This window comes from Xenopus laevis, chromosome 2L (assembly GCF_017654675.1).
Source record: "Xenopus laevis strain J_2021 chromosome 2L, Xenopus_laevis_v10.1, whole genome shotgun sequence".
NCBI lineage: Eukaryota > Metazoa > Chordata > Amphibia > Anura > Pipidae > Xenopus > Xenopus laevis.
The window spans coordinates 146,416,276-146,437,986 of NC_054373.1; the positions used below are offsets into that span (position 1 = coordinate 146,416,276).

A 21,711-nucleotide genomic window follows, 5' to 3' on the forward strand; every position below is an offset into this window, starting at 1 on the left:
AGGTGCGAGTGGCAGAGGGAGTACAACAACCCGGACTAGGAATAGGCAGAAGACCATTTAACAGGTACCTGCCCAGCGTTCCCCCATCATTGCAACCTAGGCAGGTGCCTCTTCTGCCTACCCCTAGTTATGACCCTGCTCTCCTTTAATGGGAAAACTGTCCACTTTGTGGGAAACATGAGTTTCATTCAAATTTAAGCAGAAGGAAAAAATGGGACCCTTAGTAAATCTGCCCCACTCTATTAAGACAACTGGCTAGCAATAGAGGAAAGGCTCCATCCACAGCTTGTGCAACTGTCATGTCTGTGTTCTCTGTAGAACCTCCTGTGTTAGCTTTTTTATTTCTTGTACAGTAGAATATTTATTTTATTTGAAACAATAAAGTTTATTTTGTAGTTTACCTGCCTTGGAGGTGTTTATTTGAATGTACAATTTATTGTCATGACGTTCCTTAAATTTCAGAACAGGGCAAAATGAGAATTATATATTTTTTTATTCATTTTTTGGTAAGTATTTTTGTAAGATCAACATGCAAAGAAAATATATACTCTCAGCATTGGCTGAGGAAAAGAGAGATAATGTTATCTTATCATGACACAGAAAAAATGAGTACCATTAGTTATAGGGGTATTGTTGCTAAATTGAATTGTTTATCCAAAGCATAGATTGACCATGACATGAAGGGGCACATTTACTTAGCTCGAGTGAAGGAATAGAATAAAAAATACTTCGAATTTCAAAGTATTTTTTCGGCTACTTCGACCTTCGACTCGAACGATTCGACCTAAAAATCATTCGACTATTCGATAGTCGAAGTACTCTCTGTTTTCTCTTCGAGCCCTTACTTCGCCACCTAAAACCTACCGAGCATCAATGTTAGCCTATGGGGAAGGTCTCCATAGGCTTTCCTAGCTTTTTTTGATCAAAGGAAAATCGTTCGATCAAGTATGGTCAAGTATAACTAAATACGACCAACCTACAGATGACACATAGAATATTCAGTTGCAATACGTGTCCCAAGGAATGTGAACTGAATTGAGGTTTCGCACATTAACATTTTAAACATTTAAATATTTAGCAACTGTCTAGTTAATGATTATTCAGCTTCATAACACAAGAACTCCTGTATGGTTACATACAACCTAGAGCAATTTGTAGAGTAAACATAATGCAGTTCTGATCAGTTCAAACTCATGTGGAATTTATGTAGGAATGAATGGGATCTATTATCTTTAGAATTGGTCTTCATAATATAGAGCACTATACTGTAAATATTTAAATATTAAAAAAAAAACAAAAGAATTGTTCATTCATCACATCCACATACAAGGGTGGTAGCTTAATAACAATCAAGTGGGCTGTCTAATTGTTACAGGGAAATGCACAGACTTGTTTTGTTTAAAGAGGACACTACGAGAAGTGATATTCCTGTATTTTCGGAGCATTGCATAATGGGGTTTTTGTACCAGACATGTTATGAGCAACATGATTCACTCTTGGTATTTTTGTGGCTTTATTTCATGTTACCATTTAGATTAAGGCAATTAGGTTATTAAAAGTCCAATTTTATCACATTATCGTGACAAGGGGTGAGTTGCCATCAGTAGATTCCATACCTGTATGTGTCTGTCAGTGATTGAGCCTTTACTTATTTGGGATTCACATCTTGGCTAGTGATGGACATGCCTATTTTGTCCAAATGCACTAAAGTCAATGGGTGTCTGAATAATTTTGATGCACGACAATTTTTCTGTGCACGACGCGTGCCTGAAGTTTTTTTGACGCAGCTGATTTTTCACCGGCAAATTTTCTCCGCAGTTTCACTAATTTATTCGCCGGCAGCAAAACACAGAAATTTGCTGCGAATTCTCACCTGGCGAATTTATTCTTGAGCCTATAGCATTGTCAGGTGTGGTCTGGACTCTGAACCTTACTCCAGATTAAAAAATCCAGCACAAGGTGATAAGTGTATCTCACACTGAGCAAGGGATCCTACACTTAATACTGATATGCTGCCCTCCTGCTTCTGTATGCAGCCCTGTGAATACAAAAGAGGAGCACAGGGATGTGGATCTCACTGTATTTCATGAGTGTATAAATACATATGATGGAAACCCAAGCACTGTACTGATGAAAAATATAAATCCTTGTTTACATATAGCAGGGCAGGGTACAAATTGCAAAAACTGGCACAAACTGCCCAAAATGGAGCACAAAGACCTGTGTCTGCCCCTTCAATACATCACTGCCTGTGTATGGCATTAATTTTATTCACGAGGGACGGAAGGCATGTAGGCATTCTCCCTTCTGCTCAGATGTACCAGTTAGGAACGGCATAGGCCAAAGGAGCAGTCGGTAAGACAGGGCTAGCTTGTTCCTGCTGGCTCTGGGCTCTGTACCTTTTTTTGTCTGGTGCACGGTACAAAATGTCCCCTTTGCAAGTGCTTTTTGAATGTGAACAAAAGGGTGGGATTTTGCTTGATGCTTTTGCTCACTGTCCAAATAGAGTCGGTGGAACAGTCCACCCACCATTAAAGTTGATCAAAAAATTAATTGATCGTTAGATTGAGAGTCAGCAACCTGAGGGTTCACTGAATAAAAGAAGTGCATAGAAAGTGCACTGCTTGCCTAAAACTCCTAATATCACTGAAATTAAAATAAAATCACTACTCTCAGTAATTTCCATGAATACATTTAATTTGGTTTAGATTCCCTCTAGAGGTGGTCATACACGAGTTGATATATGTTGCCGATTTGCTCCTTCTGCACTGAGGTCAGCAGCTTATGGGCCTGTGTATGGGGCCCTCTGAAAATGATTGCCTGACCGTTATCTAGAAGAAAATCAGCCAGTGATCATAGGTTTAAAAAATTAGTCGGGACGAGGAATTTGAGTATTCTGGTTTATTCTAATCACTTTTCTCTTTCTGCTTGGTTTGGTGGAAGATAAAAACAATATTTAGTTTGTACAACCTGATCGGCCCTGGCTATTTTTCAGTCATTCAACTTCTGAATGTCATCCTTTTAAACATGTAATTATTTTATTGACTATAAAGATTTTCATTCATCCAGGTCATGGTATATCTAGTATAGGTAAATTTAAAACAACTGGACTTGCTGAGTAATCAATGAAGACGTTTCACTACTCATCCGAGCAGCTTCTTCAGTTCAACTGACTGGTGTGGGAAGTTCTCGCCATATAAACTCTTCCACTAATCCAATCACAATGGCACATTGTAACTCTTCAAAGAAGTGACATCTGAAGAAATTCACAGAGGTGTAGATTCTGTGTAGTTACTGTGATAGGATTATCCAATGTGTCATGCAACTCCTAGATACTGGTGTTACTTGTGAGAGTTGCATGAATGGACGTGTGAAGTGTTCTGAAACCGCCAGGGTACAGATGTTAGAACAGCATTATTTATTATTTTATTGTTAATTTTTGAAGTTCCGTTAAGGCCAACATTAAAATGGTTTAACCTGACATGTTAACTTCCATATTGTACTTACAAAAAAGCTTGTGAAAATTTGTGGATTTTATTGCAAGACGTAGGTTAGCAACTCTGACGTGTTTAGCCATCTTTTATCAGTTGTCTAAACAAAACCCAACCCAGTCCATTGTATTCAATGGAGCCTTAGATAATATCCATAAACCCATTATCCAGAAAGCTCCAAACTACTAAAAGGCCATCTCCCATAGACTCCATTTTATCAAATAATCCAGATATTTAAAAATTATTTTCTTTTTCTCTGTAAAAAGTACCTTGTACTTGATCCAAACGAAGATATAATAAATCCTTATTGGAAGCAAAACCAGCCTATTGGGTTTACATGATTTTCTAGTAGACTTAAGCTATGAAGATCCTAATTACATAAGATTTATTATCCAAAAAGCCCCAGGTCCCAAGCATTTTGGTTAACAGGTTCCATACCTGTATTATCTGATAAAAATGTAATGCCGCGACCACCCCCTGCTCGCCTGCTTGTGCCGCGGAAGGAAGAGAAGCAGAGACGCAGGGAGCGGCAGTCCAGTCCGACCCTGACCTTACAGCAAGCAGAACGAATCCTGGGAAGGAAACCCAGTATCACTGGGTTTCCGTTTTTATGAAATAACATAGGCTAAAGTTCTTTCACTGGGTTTTCAATCACAACCAGGGCAGTTGCTGCTCAGATCCTGACTGTTGACCTATTCCACCTTATTGGGGTTCATTATTGTAGTGCAGGGTTTTCTTATGAGCTTATGTACTGTAGAATCAGGGACGTAAATAAAAACATGCCCTGCCATGACTGTGCTTTAAACCCCAGTAAGTGAGTGTTAGCCTATGATATTCCACGAAAGTGAAAACTGTAGGAGTGATTTGTTCTGCTTTGGATACAAATGAGTATGCAAGGCCTCCTCACTCAAGTATTGATGCCATATTTTCCGTAGTGCTAAGAGGAAATCATATGTACAGTAAATGCTTTTTTAGAGCACATTTCCTAGTCATACTGACTATGGATTTTATTCCCTGGCATCTACAGTATATAAATTCCAAGTGAGCAGCTGCAGGCTTAGCTTTCAACACCAAAATAATGTGAAACCCAAGACAAATAATATAAGATTTAATAATTGACTGTGATATACATGTTTCACTTTTACAATACATCTGCTCTCGTAATAAAGGTAGAATAATCTTGAATGTAAAAGTAATACATTTCTGTGGTTTGCCCTTCTCATGTGTAGTCTTTTTATTCTTGTTCCATGCAATAAGCCCAAGCGAATACTTGGTCTTGTTACTACTTTGCTTATTAATAGGTTGTTCTCCGAAGCAGTTCCTTATATTTCCTTAGCTGAGTTATGTTGGATTAATGATTATGGAAATGGTGCTATGCCAGACATCTACAAATACAGTAGCAGCCGACGAGTTTGCTTTCTCTAGGATCAAAGAGCAAATTAATCTTCCCAATATAAACTTGCGGCTCTGTTTCATGTTGTACAGGGTTTTCCAATCCATCACAATGTTCTCCTGTCATCTTGATTTTTTCCAGGACCATTGGATCTGTTCATCCGAATGTAAATAAAAGTATAGTCAAAAGCTTGCGGGTGTCTCAGGGCTCCCCATTTCCCTTTATTCTTTTTGGCTTGGCAGCGGTAGAGCGGGGAGAACAAAAAATCAATCCATGAACATGATGCATTGAGGCCAAACAACTGCATATAGCATTTGTTCGGATAGAAATCCCAGTAATAAAGCTATTGTAATTGAATTATTTGGGTCAATTTTGCAAAAGGAAACTCTAGGTGCATTTGAAATATAAAATCGTTTAATGATATCAAAGAGCACTAAGGCAGGCAGTCAGAAATCCCCAGCCCCTAGCTCTCTGCTAAAGGAATTCAGTGTTTAGGAGTGCTGCCTACACACACACAGGAAAGGTCAGACCTGAAAACCACCCTGCTTAGTGCTGCCCACGCAGAACACCAGATGCTATGAAGCCAAGCCTAGTCTTTGCCAGAAAGCTGCAGATCAAGATGTAGGCTGATTCACGTGGGCTTGAATTCATATTCCTGCATTCCTAAAACTAACCTCTTCCCCGCTGTATCTCTTTACCATAATGCAAAATATCATCTTTATCCAAAAGGGAAAGAGATTCAAACACGAGCCATATATTGTAAGCAGTTACAAGTTGGGATCTGTTGGTTTGCACTTAGAAATGAAGTTTCACAGGCGGCAGAGCTTATTATGTTTATGTATATGGGGAGAGACAAAATTGCAGTGAGTCCGGGCATTTGCATTCACTCCATCCAGTTGGTATCTGTATCGTGGACTATGCTCAGTGGGGCCAACACATGGGATGAACTGAAATCCTCTCCTAAGGCGTCCTCGATGGTTTGGAGTTCGTCCATCATGTTGATACTGCCATCACAAGAGAGATGAAAGGATTCATAAGTCAGAATAAAGCCAGAGGGTAAAGGGAATAGCAGTATGTAAAGCATACCTGGTGCATTGCTATGGAATATTAGAAGACATGTTTCAGTATAGGATATTTTAAGTTATATTATGGAAAAATCACAAATCACTTTGATTCGTTTTCTGATTTACTGTGATGGTGTTCACCTCTCTTAATGAAGGTATAGAAAATAGGGAAGAGGTATTCTCAGCGCCAGCCCTTTTCATTGAGCTTATTGTTGAAAATCGGGAGTGTACTGACCCTTTCAGTAATATTCACATGCTACAAGTCAATAGCGAAAGTAAGGTTATTGTCACTCACTGTACCCCTGCCCAAGATAAACATTTCAAAAGTTGTTGAGCAATATTAATAGTCAGCCTCTGACTGTTGCTGGTAGCAGTAATTCTACAAGCATTGCAGTAAGTTCTACAAGACATGCTAGCTTATGCAGACACACAGGCAAACATTTGCTCTCATTAAAGAACCTATGGCTGGTTTCTATTTGTTATTGTAGATGGGGAACATTTTTTGCCGGAATCACTATTAGGGTTGCCATCTTTTTTCTTGACTAAAACCGTCCTTTGCATCGGGGAAGTGGGTGGTGACGTCATATGGGGCAGGATGATGACATCACTGTGAGGAGTAGGTGGGAAAATGGGTGGAGTAATGGGGAAGCAGGCTATCCATATAAGGGGTTATCTGTCAGCAGAGAGAGTCTGGTAAATTCTGGCCCCAGCCCTAGCTGGTGATTTACTGGCTGGGACAGTTAAATACCAACTGGGTGGCAACCATAGTCACTATATAAATTCATTCATCAGAAATCACGGGGCCCTGCACAACAACATTTTCTAGGCCCCCCATGGCACCTACCCCCTACAAGTTAAAAAAAATAATGTTGGTGTCCAGGGCCCCCCTACAAGTTTTGATGGTCAGGGTCCCCTACAAGTTAAAGAAAAAAAAAAGATTGGTGGCCACGGACCTCTACAAGGTATTAAAAAAACATGTGCAAAAAAATCATTAGCGGCCAGGGCCCCTACAAGTTATTTAAAACAAACATTTGCAACAAGGACCCCTACACGTTATTAAAAAAAACATATGTGGCCAGGGCCTTTACAAGTTGTTTTATATTTATATCATTAGTGGCCAGGATCCACACGAGTTATTTTAATAAAAATATCATTAGTGCCCAGGGCCCCTACAAGTTATTAAAAAAAACCATATGTGGCCAGGGCCCCTACAAATTATAAGAAATAAGAACACTGTTCTTACTTTAGCCAGGGAGCTCAGGTGCCTGTATCATCAGTTTCCTTTGCTCTGATTCATCAGTGAAGTGTAAGTCCCGGTAAAGCCGCATATCGTTGCATAAACTGGAGGGGAGGTTCAAACTTAATCCATCCAATCCCCATGCGGCTTTACCGGGACTTACACTGCACTGGCGAATCAGAGCACACAAAGCAAGATGCAGGCACCGGAGCTCCAGCCCACCCGAAGTCTGCAGCTCACTGATGGCAGGAGCCCGGCTATACAAAATCATTCAGGCCAGGGACAGCAGTACCCCCTCCCCCCCCAATGGTGGCCATGAATTCATTACTGTTTGTTTATCTGGTCACAGATGGAAACCAGTAGCCTTTTTTAGTTTTCAGCCTTTAATAGGACATTGTTCACTGCTTTGCTTATTGTGGGAAAAAAAGACTCAAACACCTGGAATTTGTGAGTTTACAAGCTCAACAATATTCAACCAAACTCAGAAAAAACTTGAATTGAAAAAACTTCCATTGAGTTCTACATGAACTTGGCAAATTTTAGATGCCGAATTTATAAATTCAAGTTTGTTGTGCATAATAAATCTCTGAAATTTGAATTTGTGAGTTTTAGCTAAAAAAAAGCTTGTATTGCAGCCAAAAATTCAAATAAGAGCGTTAATTAATCACCCCCATTGTATTTACAGGTACAACTTCCTGTATGCTTGTATACTTTCATTTCATTGTACCATAGTACAGGTATTGGATCTATTATCCGGAAACCTATTATCCAGAAAGCTCCGAATTACAGAAAGGTCATCTTCTATAGACTACTTTTTATCCAAATAATCTAAATGTTTATAAAATATTTCCTTTTTCTTTGTAAAAATAAAGCAGTACCTTGTACTTGAGCCAACCTAAGATATAATGAATCCTTATGGAAAGATCCATTTGCTGGAAAACTCCAGTTCCCGAGCATTCTGGACAATAGGTCCCATGTCTGTACTTGTGTAGGAGAAAATGTATTCCAGCAGGAAAACTGTAGGATACAGTCATCCTTATAAACATGGACTTTGGGGACAATTGTGACCATAGCAGTGGCAAACATTCCTAGCTCTGATGTGTCTAAAAGGGGGAGCAAAACGAACCTCTAACTTTAGCCTCCTGCAAATGAAACAAATATGGGCACATGAAGCTAATGTTAGCATGAAGATGACACTTACTCATTTGGGTTTAGGACCATGTTGGGAAATGGTTCTTGCGAGTGAAAGGGTTGTGGCGGCATGATTTGCACTGGAGGAATGAAGATCGGTCCATTCCACTGCAATCCTGGATCACACCCCTCAGGATAAGGCAACCTAAAATATGAAAGCAAGAACTGAGAAGCATGCCCTTGTCTTTCATATCCAATGTTATATTTGTCTGTAAACAGTATATAAGGACATAGCTTTCTAACGCTTTCATTAGCTGACTTTGAAATTCAGTGTCATATCCTGTAGCAGTGATTTTATCCCTTTTCCTGACAAGGCCAGTTGACCAAACGTTATGGCTTCCTATCTGCTCTTGTTAAAAAATTTCAGTAGCAGAAATCTGTTGGCAGTGCCGAGAGTACATTGCCAGGTCAGAGTAAACCTAGTCATAGATAGGAAGGAGCAGCACAACACTCATAAGCTCCATATAAACTGATAAATGTTATGAGGTATCATGGATAACTTACATGGGTACAAAGTCTGGAGTGGAGTAGGGTGGAGTAGGATGGCCTTCAACGTGATGAAAGATGGGTGGCCTAAAAACAAATGCATGTTAAAAAAAATGCAGAAGCTGCTACAGTGCGCAGTGAAATAATTTGCTTAAAACTCCAGTAATTCCAAGTTTCTGGATATAGCAATACAGTTATTGAATCCCTTATCCAGAAACACTATATCCATAAAACTCAGAATTACTGATGTTTTAAGACAATAATTCTAAATAGATAGATAGATAGATAGATAGATAGATAGATAGATAGATAGATAGATAGATAGATAGATAGATAGATAGATAGATAGATACAGGTATAGGACATTTTATGTGAATGCTTGAGACCTGGGGTTTTCCAGATAAAGAAAATATGGATCTCCATACCTCAAGTCTATTAAAAAAACATTTAAACCTTTAAACCTTAAAGAATTGCATTGTCTCCAATAAGGATCATTTATATCTTATCTTGGATCAAGTACAAGGAACTGTCTTATTACAGGGAAAAAGGAAATATTTTTTAAAGACTTGAATTACTTTATTAAACTGGAATATATGGGAGATGGTCTTCCTGTAATTTGGAGCTTTTTGGATAAAGGGTTTCTGGATAACGGATCCCATACCTGTATTTATATTGCTCTATTTTTCTGTAATAAAAAATAGTACCTTGTACTCGATGGCAAATAACCCCCTACATTGCCTGTCATTTAGGGGTGTAGTGATTCTGGGGTGTTTTGGCTTCTTCAGATGTACAGTTCAGTTGGCATCTGGGATGGTTTCAGCTTGTACAAATGCATCAGAAAATATGCTCAATAATCTGTGCCTTTATCTTAAATGAGGGTATGTATTTTCCCTTACACATTTAGAAACCATGAACCTCTAAAACAGAATAGTTTTGAATTTGGGTATGTATAAGGCAGTTTCATTGGCAATGTATATTATCTATACATATCTCATGTTGTAAATATGACACTCCCACATTCAGACTTACTTCACATGCACTTTCGGCATCAGCCTAGTAAATGTCCTAGCTCCATTATTTTTAAATAATGCCTTCCCTATAAAGCTTTGAAATAAACGATAGATAATGTAGAATGGCAGAAGAAAATGATACTATTTGCCATTGTTAGAGTAGATGGCTGAAAATAATGTACTAGAAATAAACATAGGAGCTGGGCTACGAGTATCCTCCGGTGCCTTACTGTAAGGGTCTTGGTGGTGGTGGCGGCGGCGGTGAGATACTACCAATTGCTCCCACTCCATTAACCGGCCATGTTGGTTCGTTACTGATCAGGGGGTTAACTGGGTTGGTGGTATCCCTGTAAAAATAAAGAAACATGGCTGCTCAACACCTGAGAATAAATATAACTCATATAAAGAACCAGTGAGTGTACTTTTACCTCTTGCAGCATAAATATGTTGTTTTAATAAGGATATAAATATTTGTTTTCCTGCCAATTTGGAAACCACTTTCCTCAACGACCATCTCCCAGACATTATGGGGCAGATTTACATAGGGTCAAATATCGAGGGTTAATTAACCCTCGATATTCGACTGCCGAATGTAAATCCTTCGACTTCGAATATCGAAGTCGAAGGATTTACCGCAAATAGTTTGATCGAACGAACGAAAAATCGTTCGAATCGTTTAATCCATCGATCGAACGATTTTTCTTTGACCAAAAAAACATTAGAAAGCCTATGGGGACCTTACCCATAGGCTAACATTGCACTTCAGTAGGTTTTAGGTGGCGAAGTAGGCGGTCAAAGTTTTTTTTTTAAAGAGACAGTACTTCGTCTATCGAATGGTCGAATATTCGAAAGATTTTTAGTTCAATCGTTCGTAGTCGAAGGTCGAAGTAGCCAATTCGATGGTCGAAGTAGCCAAAAAAACCATTCGAAATTTGAAGTTTTTTTTATTCTATTCCTTCACTCGAGCTAAGTAAATGGGCCCCTATGCCTTTCCACCTTATTTCTTTTCTTTTTTTATCTTCAACATAATGTAACTGTAGATGAAGTTGACTTTTTGATAAGATTTCTTATTTTGTCACCACCTGAGGGTGTACAGTTCCTTTTCCTTCAAGTCATTACATATACATTTAGGAGTTTATTTACTAAAACTCAAATTTATCTCATATTTTTAGTAAACCAAGCTCGACCAAACTCCCATGCACGATTTATCTTTTTAATCAATAAAATAACTCGAAAAATTCAGTGCGGGAAAAGACTCAATGAAATCGAGCGAAAACATGAATTCTACAATTTTTCCGGTTTTCAGTAAACCAAGCTCGACCAAACTCCCATGCACGATTTATCTTTTTTATCTATAAAATAACTCGAAAAATTCAGTGCGGGAAAAGACTCAATGAAATCGAGCAAAAACATGAATTCTACAATTTTTTCGGTTTTCAGTAAACCAAGCTCGACCAAACTCCCATGCACGATTTATCTTTTTTATCAATAAAATAACTCGAAAAATTCAGTACGGGAAAAGACTCAATGAAATGGAGCGAAAACATGAATTCTACAATTTTTTCGGTTTTCAGTAAACCAAGCTCGACCAAACTCCCATGCACGATTTATCTTTTTTATCAATAAAATAACTCGAAAAATTCAGTACGGGAAAAGACTCAATGAAATGGAGCGAAAACATGAATTCTACAAATTTTCCGGTTTTTAGTAAACCAAGCTCGACCAAACTCCCATGCACGATTTATCTTTTTTATCAATAAAATAACTTGAAAAATTCAGTGCAGGAAAAGACTCAATGAAATTGAGCGAAAACATGAATTTTTCGGTTTTGACACCCCAAATTGCTTGTTTTGTTTTGAGTTATCTCCCAAAAACCCAAAATTTTTCGTATTATCTACCGAAACGCAAATTGCAAAAGGGACATCTCCCATTGACTTCTACATGACCTCGACAGGTTTGAGACAGCAGATTTTCAGATTCAGCCTTTTAGCAGCTTCAGGATATAATAAATCTCTAAAAATTCTAGTTTTTTTACCATGAAAAATTTGAGTTTTCCCCAAAAAAGCTCGACCAGAAAAAAAAATCGAGATTTAGTAAATAATTAAACCCATTAATCTCAGTAAGTGTTATTATCATTACCGAAGACAATAATTTTTACTCACAGAGGACACATTTGTTTTGGAATATAATTTAACCTATAAATAGCTTTGGCTTGTTGTACCATCATAAATATAAAGGATTTGCCATTTGGGTAAAAATAAAAATGATTCATATCCAATATATATTCTGACTTCAGTGTATACCTACCCGCCAGCAACCTTTAATGTTATCAATGTTGGGGTGTATCCATCAGGCGTTTTGGAAGTTTTTTCTAAGTAAATAAAAAGGAGGTAAATGAAACAGAGTTGAAGTTTGTAAAACATATATGGGACCTGTTATCCATAATGCTTGGGACCTGGGATTTCCAGATAACGGATTCATTTAAACATTAGATAAACCTGGGTTTGCTTCCAATAAGGATTAATTATATCTTAATCGGGATCAATTACAAGGTACAGTTTTATATTTACAGAGAAAAAGGAAATCATTTTTAAAAATGTGTTTTATTTGGATGAAATGTAGTCTATGGGAGATGGTCATCCCGTACTTCAGAGCTTTCTGGATAACGGGATTCCGGATAACAGACCCATTCATGTATCAAACACCTAACTGATAGTAACTCATAACTGAAGTAATTTGGGGGAATGGGTTCTTTTTCCAGCAATAGTCTGGGTTTGGGCTCTAGACTGACTGCAAACTCAGAGACACACTTGGGGGCAGATTTATTATGTGGTGTAAAAAATGGCAGAATAGTTTGCCAAAAATGACGTATTTTTTTTTAGCAAGCTTTCTCTTTGAGCAACTTCTGCTGGAACTTAATGTACTTACAAACATCTGAAGCAGTGTAAAATAATGAAGGTAAATCTGGTGTTTGCATGCCATAACATAAAATACACCTTGATAAATTCGCCATTTTTACACCATTTTTGCGGTGAATATTGTTTTACACAGCATAATAAATAGACTTCATGATGTATTCTTATTCTCACAGGAGATGGAAAACAGACCAAATTTCTATGTGGTGTTCTAACCCTTTAATGGTAGTCTTGTGTCTAAAAAAATGGTTGTTGGTCTCTCCTCTGTTTATACTCTGGGTACTTTTCCTAAGGGGCACATTCACTAACCAACGAAAATTCGCCAGCAACGGCTTCGCACCCATCGCTACACTTCACCAGATGAATATTCGCTCAGACAATGCTAATTTACTAAGATGCAAAGCTGCTTCCAGGGCGCCAATATTCGCTAGCGTTACTTCGGCAATTAAAGCAAAGATGCACTAACATTCAATTATGCCTACTGCAGCTTCGTTAGAGGTCTTCGCGCAGGCTAATTTGCATATGTCGGGAAATTGTAAAGTTGAATGGACGTATATGTTGCAGCAAATACATTACACTACACAAGTCCAGGGAACCTTAATAAAAGAGTTGTTATATTGCCATATACACGAGCCCATTGTATAGTTTATGTCTCTTTTGCTAGCGAAGTTACGCCTGCGCCCTTTAGTAAATCTGCCCCTGAGCTGGGACTTGCTAACTTATGAAAAACATGACCACAAGGAAATAGTTAGGGCCATCATATGGGATAAACCATGATTTGGTTTTATGGCTTAACCCCTTTATGATCACCTAGCTACTCTAACTGAACCCTCTTGCTTGTGAAAATGTATGCACTTGCACAGAAGGAATTACACAATGGTAGGCAATGAGCAGTGATTCATTTCTTTAGTGTGTCTAAAGCAGTTTTGGCTAGATCAGGTGCACTTATATTATTCTTGTGCTTCCAAAATATTCTTTAGTGGATTGAAGAAAGCCACTGCTTGTATTGGACGATGTTGGATATCTTTTTTACACTCTATTTACTTTTGTTAATCATCAGTGACTGCACAATATTTGAGATTATACAGGCCAGCCTCCATAATCTTCAGATAGTTGTTACCGTAAAATTCTGACTACTGAACAGTAATTTTCTACATTCCATACTCTGTTAGGCTACAAACAACTTTAGGTCACTGCAGTTTAAACACGTTTTGGTGCATTGCACAAGAGGGGGGATGAATACATTCTCTACACACTTCTGTCTCTTTCAAAGTGTGGGTAACTAATGTTAAGGGATCCTGTCATCGGAAAACATGTTTTTTTCAAAACGCATCAGTTAATAGTGCTACTCCAGCAGAATTCTGCACTGAAATCCATTTCTCAAAAGAGCAAACAGAATTTTTTATATTCAATTTTGAAATCTGACATGGGGCTAGACATTTTGTCAATTTCCCAGCTGCCCCTGGTCATGTGACTTGTGCCTGCACTTTAGGAGAGAAATGCTTTCTGGCAGGCTGCTGTTTTTCCTTCTCAATGTAACTGAATGTGTCTCAGTGGGACATGGGTTTTTACTATTGAGTGTTGTTCTTAGATCTACCAGGCAGCTGTTATCTTGTGTTAGGGAGCTGTTATCTGGTTACCTTCCCATTGTTCTTTTGTTTGGCTGCTGGGGGGGGAGGAAGGGAGGAGGTGATATCACTCCAACTTGCAGTACAGCAGTAAAGAGTGATTGAAGTTTATCAGAGCACAAGTCACATGACTTGGGGCAGCTGGGAAATTGACAATATGTCTAGCCCCATGTCAGATTTCAAAATTGAATATAAAAAAATCTGTTTGCTCTTTTGAGAAATGGATTTCAGTGCAGAATTCTGCCGGAGCAGCACTATTAACTGATTCATTTTGAAATTTTTTTTTTCCCCCATGACAGTATCCCTTTAGGTTTGTAATCATATACTACCCACTGTTGTGCCATTCAAAGTATGGGTAACTATTGTTCAAAGTGTAATAGTAATAGCTTTAAAGAATATACTGTTTTCCTAAAGTAAAAATATATATGAAATATATTTAGGCAATATATTATTTTATAAGGGGGCACAGTAACCCAGCAGGTCGCCATCCTTTTTTGCCCCAGGGACCGGTTTCAAGCAAGAAAATTTTTTCAAAGGAGCATGGGGGGGAAGGATGATGCATCATATGCTTGCCACTGCTTCACGCTGGGATGGCAGGTAATTGCGAGTTTAGCCAGGGGTTTCAGCTGCTAGCAAATGGAAGAAGGCAGAGCTGGATTTACATAGAGGTCACCCCAAGGCCCGTTGCTGTTCTTCAACCCTGTCCCCTCCTTCATTTGTATTCATGCAGTTCGGTAGCACTGAGAATTGGCTATGGGAAATTTATAAACTATAGTATTTCATGTGGCTGGGTGAAATGCCCCCCCCTAAAATCTTGCCTCCCTAGGTATGGTTGCCACCTTTTCCAAAAGTTTTTACAGGCTGGTGGGGTGCGGGAACAAAAGGGGGCATTCCATGATGCAAAAGGGGGTGGGGCTAAGCAATGTGCCACAAAAGGGGGCAGAGCCACGTCGAGCAATGGCCAGAAGGCTGAAAAAAAAGATAAGTTGAGGACGGGCCAAGGGCTTTTTTAAAGGTATTACAAATTTACCGGCAACTACATTACCAGTAAATTTGTAATACCGCCCTGGCCTTGGCAGGTTCTTTACTGGCCCGGGCCTTGGTGGCCTTTCCATAAATCCGGGCCTGGAAGAAGGGAGCTAGGAACTGATTTAGCCACATGTACATGGACATTCGATAAGCACCCGGGCCCAGATCTGCCTGGCACTTTCCTTTGTGCTGCCGCCTGAGGTGCTTAGCATGAAAATAAAATGCAACTAGTAGAACATTAACACTAACTAGACACACATAATAAATGGTTACGTACTTGAGTAGTGTCTTCCAAAGACGTCATCTTTGCATTTGTTACTGTACAAATATTTTAGCTGTTTCAGATCTCTAACGCGGTCACCAAGAGAAAGAATGTTCAGATCTTTAGCAGTGAATGGTTGGATATTCTGGATCTGTGCTGAGTCTTGAAAACAGCAGAATAAATACTGTTATGTAAAGAATCACATATAATACTAACCACTTGTATGCTTCACAGGTAGCAAATTATCCATCTTTAATAATGAAGTATTTGGGGATTGAGCAAGTAGCCCATCCTTTGCTGGAATTGGGGTAAATGAACCCATGAAAAAAGGGAAGGGGATTTTGAAAGCAGGATTCCCTTACCCGGTCCTTACTGTCTGCCTTAGGGTTGGCAGTAAGGACAGGGCCCTGATGCTTGCTGCAACTCCTGCGGTTCCCGAACTTGCACCTTGGAATGACACCAGTATTAGTGAAGGGAGATGCAGGTCTCCATGTTCCAAAACAGAGCGCCTGTAGCTTTTTGCACAATTCACCATGGCAATGCTCAAAGTGAAGCCTTTATGCATTTTGGAACACTGAGCTGTGCATTGTAAATGAACCCTGCCATTTATATTCATGTGAAAGTATACTGTACATGTTAGTTACATAGTTACATAGTTACATAGTTAAATTGGGTTGAAAAAAGACAAAGTCTATCAAGTTCAACCCCTCCAAATGAAAACCCAGCATCCATACACACACCCCTCCCTACTTTTAATTAAAATTCTATATACCCATACCTATACTAACTATAGAGTTTAGTATCACAATAGCCTTTGATATTATGTCTGTCCAAAAAATCATCCAAGCCATTCTTAAAGGCATTAACTGAATCAGCCATCACAACATCACCCGGCAGTGCATTCCACAACCTCACTGTCCTGACTGTGAAGAACCACCTACGTTGCTTCAAATGAAAGTTCTTTTCTTCTAGTCTAAAGGGGTGGCCTCTGGTACAGTGATCCTCTTTATGGGTAAAAAGGTCCCCTGCCATTTGTCTATAATGTCCTCTAATGTACTTGTAAAGTGTAATCATGTCCCCTCGCAAGCGCCTTTTTTCCAGAGAAAACAACCCCAACCTTGACAGTCTACCCTCATAATTTAAGTCTTCCGTCCCTCTAACCAATTTAGTTGCACTTAGTCTCTGCACTCTCTCCAGCTCATTTATATCCCTCTTAAGGACTGGAGTCCAAAACTGAACTGCATACTCCAGATGAGGCCTCACCAGGGACCTATAAAGAGGCATAATTATGTTTTCATCCCTTGAGTTAATGCCCTTTTTTTTATGCAAGACAGAACTTTATTTGCTTTAGTAGCCACAGAATGACACTGCCCAGAATTAGACAACTTGTTATCTACAAAGACCCCTAGATCCCTTTAATTTAAGGAAACTCCCAACACATTGCCATTTAGTGTATAACTTGCATTTATGTTGTTTTTAATGCAGTTTTTAGATTAGAAAGAATGCGACGAACAGCCAAGAATAACACTGACAGAAGCAATAAAATGTCTTTAAAACATTTGACTACATTTTCTACACTCAAGTTGTCTGTGGTTTCAAGTATTTGTACCAAACAACGAACAAGTGTTAATGTTTCTACCCAAGTAGCTGGCAGAGCCCTATGATACACTAAACTTCAATCTGCATGTTCACATGGTGCCCAAGAAAATATAGTTAACTAATGATACAGTTAACAGTTGGGGATATTTTGGTTTGTAATATTTTATATGTTTTCAGGAAAACTCACTGTCCTCTCTCTTTAAAATATGTGCTATGGTGATGCCACCAATCTCCGAGTCGCTGAAACGCAGGAGGAAGGTTCCATCAGGCTGAGTACTTAGTAGCGTGTGAACATACTGCTTGCTGATAAAGCCTATAATCAACCTGAAACATAAAAAAGAGCCAGAAATCCAATTAGCTTAAATAACACACTAAGGTATCTCTAATTCTGCCATTTCTATCGTCTTTTATTGCTTTTATTATGATTCTTTGCCCCCAACCCCAAAGCCAGTGCATGGACCCAAGTGTAGCCATTTTGCGCAAACAAAAAATTATATTATCTCACCTGTCAGACCAATAATCTTTCAAACACTTTTTGGTGAGATCCACAACACCATCAAACCACTGCCAAAATGTAAAGTTCCTTTCCCGAAGAGGCTCCTTTAAAAGAGAAAAAAGGAGGAAAGCTTTGGAAATTCTCCTAAAAGTCAAGTAGGCTATAAAAGGTTTCTGATGTTGTGCTACTACTAACCCCAACAACTTAATGATGAACAAACCCTTTACATGAACAATATTATATAGTGGAATATACTATACATGTTACAATAACCAAAATCTCCCATACTAGAAGAAAACATGGCTCATCAGAGACTCATTACCTTATTGAACTGAGACCATGAAACCATCCGGTCTTGGTCATCATTTAAGCTGTTGTCATTGAAAATCTTTTGGGCAAGAAACATAAAATGCTCTCTTTGCAGCTCTTGCTTTGTCCCCACTTCAGAAACAAACTTCATATTAAGGGTGTGGCACATCTTGGACCAGGGCACCTTTTCCTCTACAAAGAAGGGGCGACGTTCCTAAGACATAAAGGCATAAAAATTTACAAAAGCAAGGACTACTGACCTTTTAAATGGCCAGAGAGATCCTCATTAGGCAGATCTGCAGCCATTAGACTGCTCTATGGTCATAACCCTACTTAAGTTACCATTTATGGCTTGTGTTGTACATTACTATAATAAATGAATATATCAAACAGTATCATAGGTGTCAGTAGTAAGACTATTCACATAAACATCAGATTCTTTTTGTATGAATATGTAGACTTGTTGGTGTGGTTTGAGCACAGAGTAATATATTTGGGAACTTGACACCCAGAGGCTTAAGGTTTCTTCTATCTTCTATTTCTCCCTTAGCGTAACAAAATCCAGCCACAATTGAGCGGATTATAGTAATAAACAATCCAATAATCATTCTGCTTAATTGGCTACCAAGTAGCATAGCCAATAAATAGTAAAGAAATAAGGAAACTCCCACAGTAAATCCTTTAAATGCAAAAGTAGTTTGTGGTTGCACAGAATGTTTTGGGTCAAATCCCTTAGAAAAACAACGACAGTCCAGTTTAAAGGTCAATTTCTGTTATTTATTGCTGGGAATTACTTTTGTTTATTGGTCCAGCATAGAACCCTGTTTAAATGGCAATTTAATTGTACTGAACTTACTTCTCGTCTATTGGTTTAATCACAAACAATCAATGGTTATTTCTTGAGCTAACCAGGGCATCAGGTGAATTGAAGCAACTCCATGTTTGGTCCTTGCGAGGTAGATAGTTACTCTTTGATGTGACTGTTTTGTGAGAAGGGGATCATTATGCCTTGGAATTGCCTGAGCTCCGGTAATCTAATTATCTGGTCTGGTTACTAATCCTCCATGGTATTTTCCACCAAGCTACTGATATATAAAACAGAGTATTGAAAGCTAATGGTGCACTAGGCTGTTTCTTTGCCTGTGGAGAAACACAGATGGAGCAAAAAAACAATCTAAACCAATTTATTCACATCCACTTCATTCTGTAAGTGCACTGGCAGTTGATTTTGGCACAAAAAGCCAGGCCCAGATTTCAGGCTTGGACAAGGCCTTTGGGTCCTAGTGCGAGTGCATCGCTCCACCTCCATGCACACACATGCGATGGCGCCCTGGGGATTACACATATAGGAGTACACAAGGCCACCATTAGAAATTACAGGCCCCGTAAAACAAAATTTTTGGGGCCCCCTGGGCCTTGCCCACACTGGCGCCCAAGCCTCGCCCCAGATCCCGCCCACTCCACATCACAGTTAAAAGACCACACAGACATCAATGCTAAAAAAGTAACCCCCCCACACAAGTTAAAAAAAGCTATTGATGGTCAGGGCCCCCTTATAAGTTAAAAAAAAAAAAAAAACTTTGGCACCAGGGCCCCCAAAATTTTCAAAAAACAAAAACATTTGCGCCAGGGCCCCCCTTACAATTTAAAAAAAATTGGGGCCCCAAAGAATATTTTTTAAAAAAAACATTGGCGCCAGGGCCCCCCTTTCAAGTTAAAAAAAATTTGGGCCTTAAAATTTTTTTTTTTTTTAAAAAAAAAAAACATTGGTGGCAGGGGCCTATAGATTATTAAAATAAAAATGGCCAGGAGATTAAAAAAATAAATAAAATAAAATTGGCGTTCAGTAGAATTGAACTCAAGGCTTCAGGACTTCAAATTCGCCTCCTGTCGTGACTTTGGGTCTTTTCGCCACTTCAGGACTTAAATTTCGGCAGTTTTCGTGCCTTCGGGTATTTTCGCCGCTTCAGGACTTCAATTTCGGCTGTTTTCATGACTTTGGTTCTTTTCACCGCTTCGGGACTTAGGCAATTTTCATAGCTGCCGGTCTTTTCGCCGTTTCGGCTGTTTTCGTGGCTTCGGAACTTCGGCTTTTCAGCACTTTCACATTTTGCCCGTTCGGGACTTGAGAAGTGGCCGCATGGCTCGGGCGCTCTCAAGGGGGGCCCAGCTCTTTCAAAAGTGCAGCACTCCCGGGCCCCCCTTCATGCCCGGACCCGTGACAATTGTCCCCCCTGATGGCGGCCCTGGGAGTACATATCCCCAGTGCTCAGCCCCTACCGCAAGCAGAATCCTCCTTCTTCCTTTGTGTCCGGAACCCTTGTGTTGGCTCTGGTGTGTACACACTCAGCTAGGTGTGCTCGTGCCGGAGCTGACACAAGGCTTCTGGACGCAAAAGAAGGAGGATTCTGCTAATTTCGGCCCCGTCTGGCCATAGCCTTTAGGCAAGGGTGCTTCGCCAATGAGGCAAGTTGAGACTGTCGCCTCAGGCGGCAGCGCCCCACTAGGTAACAGGGGCAGCAAAAATGCTGCTTCTGGTACTTTAAGAGCAAGTTTCCAGGGGAGGGGGGGCAGCAGCAACTACTGCTGCCTCGGGCGGCGGAGGAGCCAGGATCGCCCCTGCCTTTAGGGATACCATATATACAATATATACAATATAAACAATGAAATGGTGATGTACTTGGGTAATCGAATAGAAGTTTGCTCACATCTGGTAACCAATAGCAACCAGTCCGATTTTTATTTTCAAACAGCAAACCAGTAAATGCTACCTGATGACTGGTTGCTGTGAGTTACTAGACAAGTTGCAAACGTATGACTATTAATTACATTACCTCATTAGATTTTTTTTTGTCAGGCAAGTCTTTTCTTCCAAACAGGGGTTTGAGGGGCACACACCTGGTTAATTTTCTTGGTTGATTGGGTGCACCTCCCGCAGTGTCCTTCCACACTGAGCCACAGGAATCAGAAGAGAAATGGGCAGCACTCCAGGGATGAATAAAACTTGCCTTTATTTACATACAGCAGGGCAGCATAGCAACGTTTCGGGCCTCGAGCTTGACAAAAGAGCCGTGCGAGGCTCGAAACGTTGCTATGCTGCCCTGCTGTATGTAAATGGAGGCAAGTCTTTTGTTTCAAAAGTTACAACAAAGAAAAGCAGGCAGGCCAATTCCTACTCAGGAAATCAGCAGAAAAGTGTCTTTAAGCTTCTAAAAATGAAATTTAAACTCAATATTTTCCATCAATAATAATGCCCAGCTTTCAAGTGCTAGTAGAATACAATGGAATTTTCAATTGCAATACACAATAAAATTTGTAAGAAAAGCTCTCAGTTATGAGCGTTGTATTTACTTACCACCTCTGAGAAAGCATTGTCCCACAGAATGGTGGCTTTAGCATTGTTGTCCTGGTTCCCGTGAACAATAACCACGACAGGTAGGGATAAGGCCTGCAAAGGAAAATAAAAATGAGTTACTTATTACAAGAACTTAAAGTCTATGGAACACTAAGAGGGCAGATTTATCAAAATGTGAGATTAGAGTTTGCCACAGAAAAACTCACCCACTTTCTATTCTTTTGTATGGGACTTTACAAATGTATT

The 21,711-nt window shown here is 39.4% G+C and overlaps 1 protein-coding gene across 2 annotated transcripts in view; it reads right to left on the bottom strand.

The window, feature by feature from the left end:
- Nucleotides 1–4,583: 4,583 nt before the first annotated feature.
- The window catches only part of stat6.L (signal transducer and activator of transcription 6 L homeolog), an 80,940-nt gene continuing 63,812 nt past the window's right edge, over nucleotides 4,584–21,711 (bottom strand). Inside the window, exons 12-21 of one of the 2 annotated variants that reach the window (XM_041581074.1) lie at nucleotides 21,466–21,558; nucleotides 18,124–18,324; nucleotides 17,811–17,905; nucleotides 17,493–17,629; nucleotides 15,722–15,868; nucleotides 12,180–12,243; nucleotides 10,103–10,219; nucleotides 8,881–8,949; nucleotides 8,387–8,521; nucleotides 4,584–5,888 (exon numbers count right to left, since the gene is read on the bottom strand). In XM_041581074.1, the coding sequence (XP_041437008.1) occupies nucleotides 5,768–5,888; nucleotides 8,387–8,521; nucleotides 8,881–8,949; nucleotides 10,103–10,219; nucleotides 12,180–12,243; nucleotides 15,722–15,868; nucleotides 17,493–17,629; nucleotides 17,811–17,905; nucleotides 18,124–18,324; nucleotides 21,466–21,558 (1,179 nt within the window). In that variant the 3' untranslated portion in view covers nucleotides 4,584–5,767. 2 annotated transcript variants of the gene reach the window in all.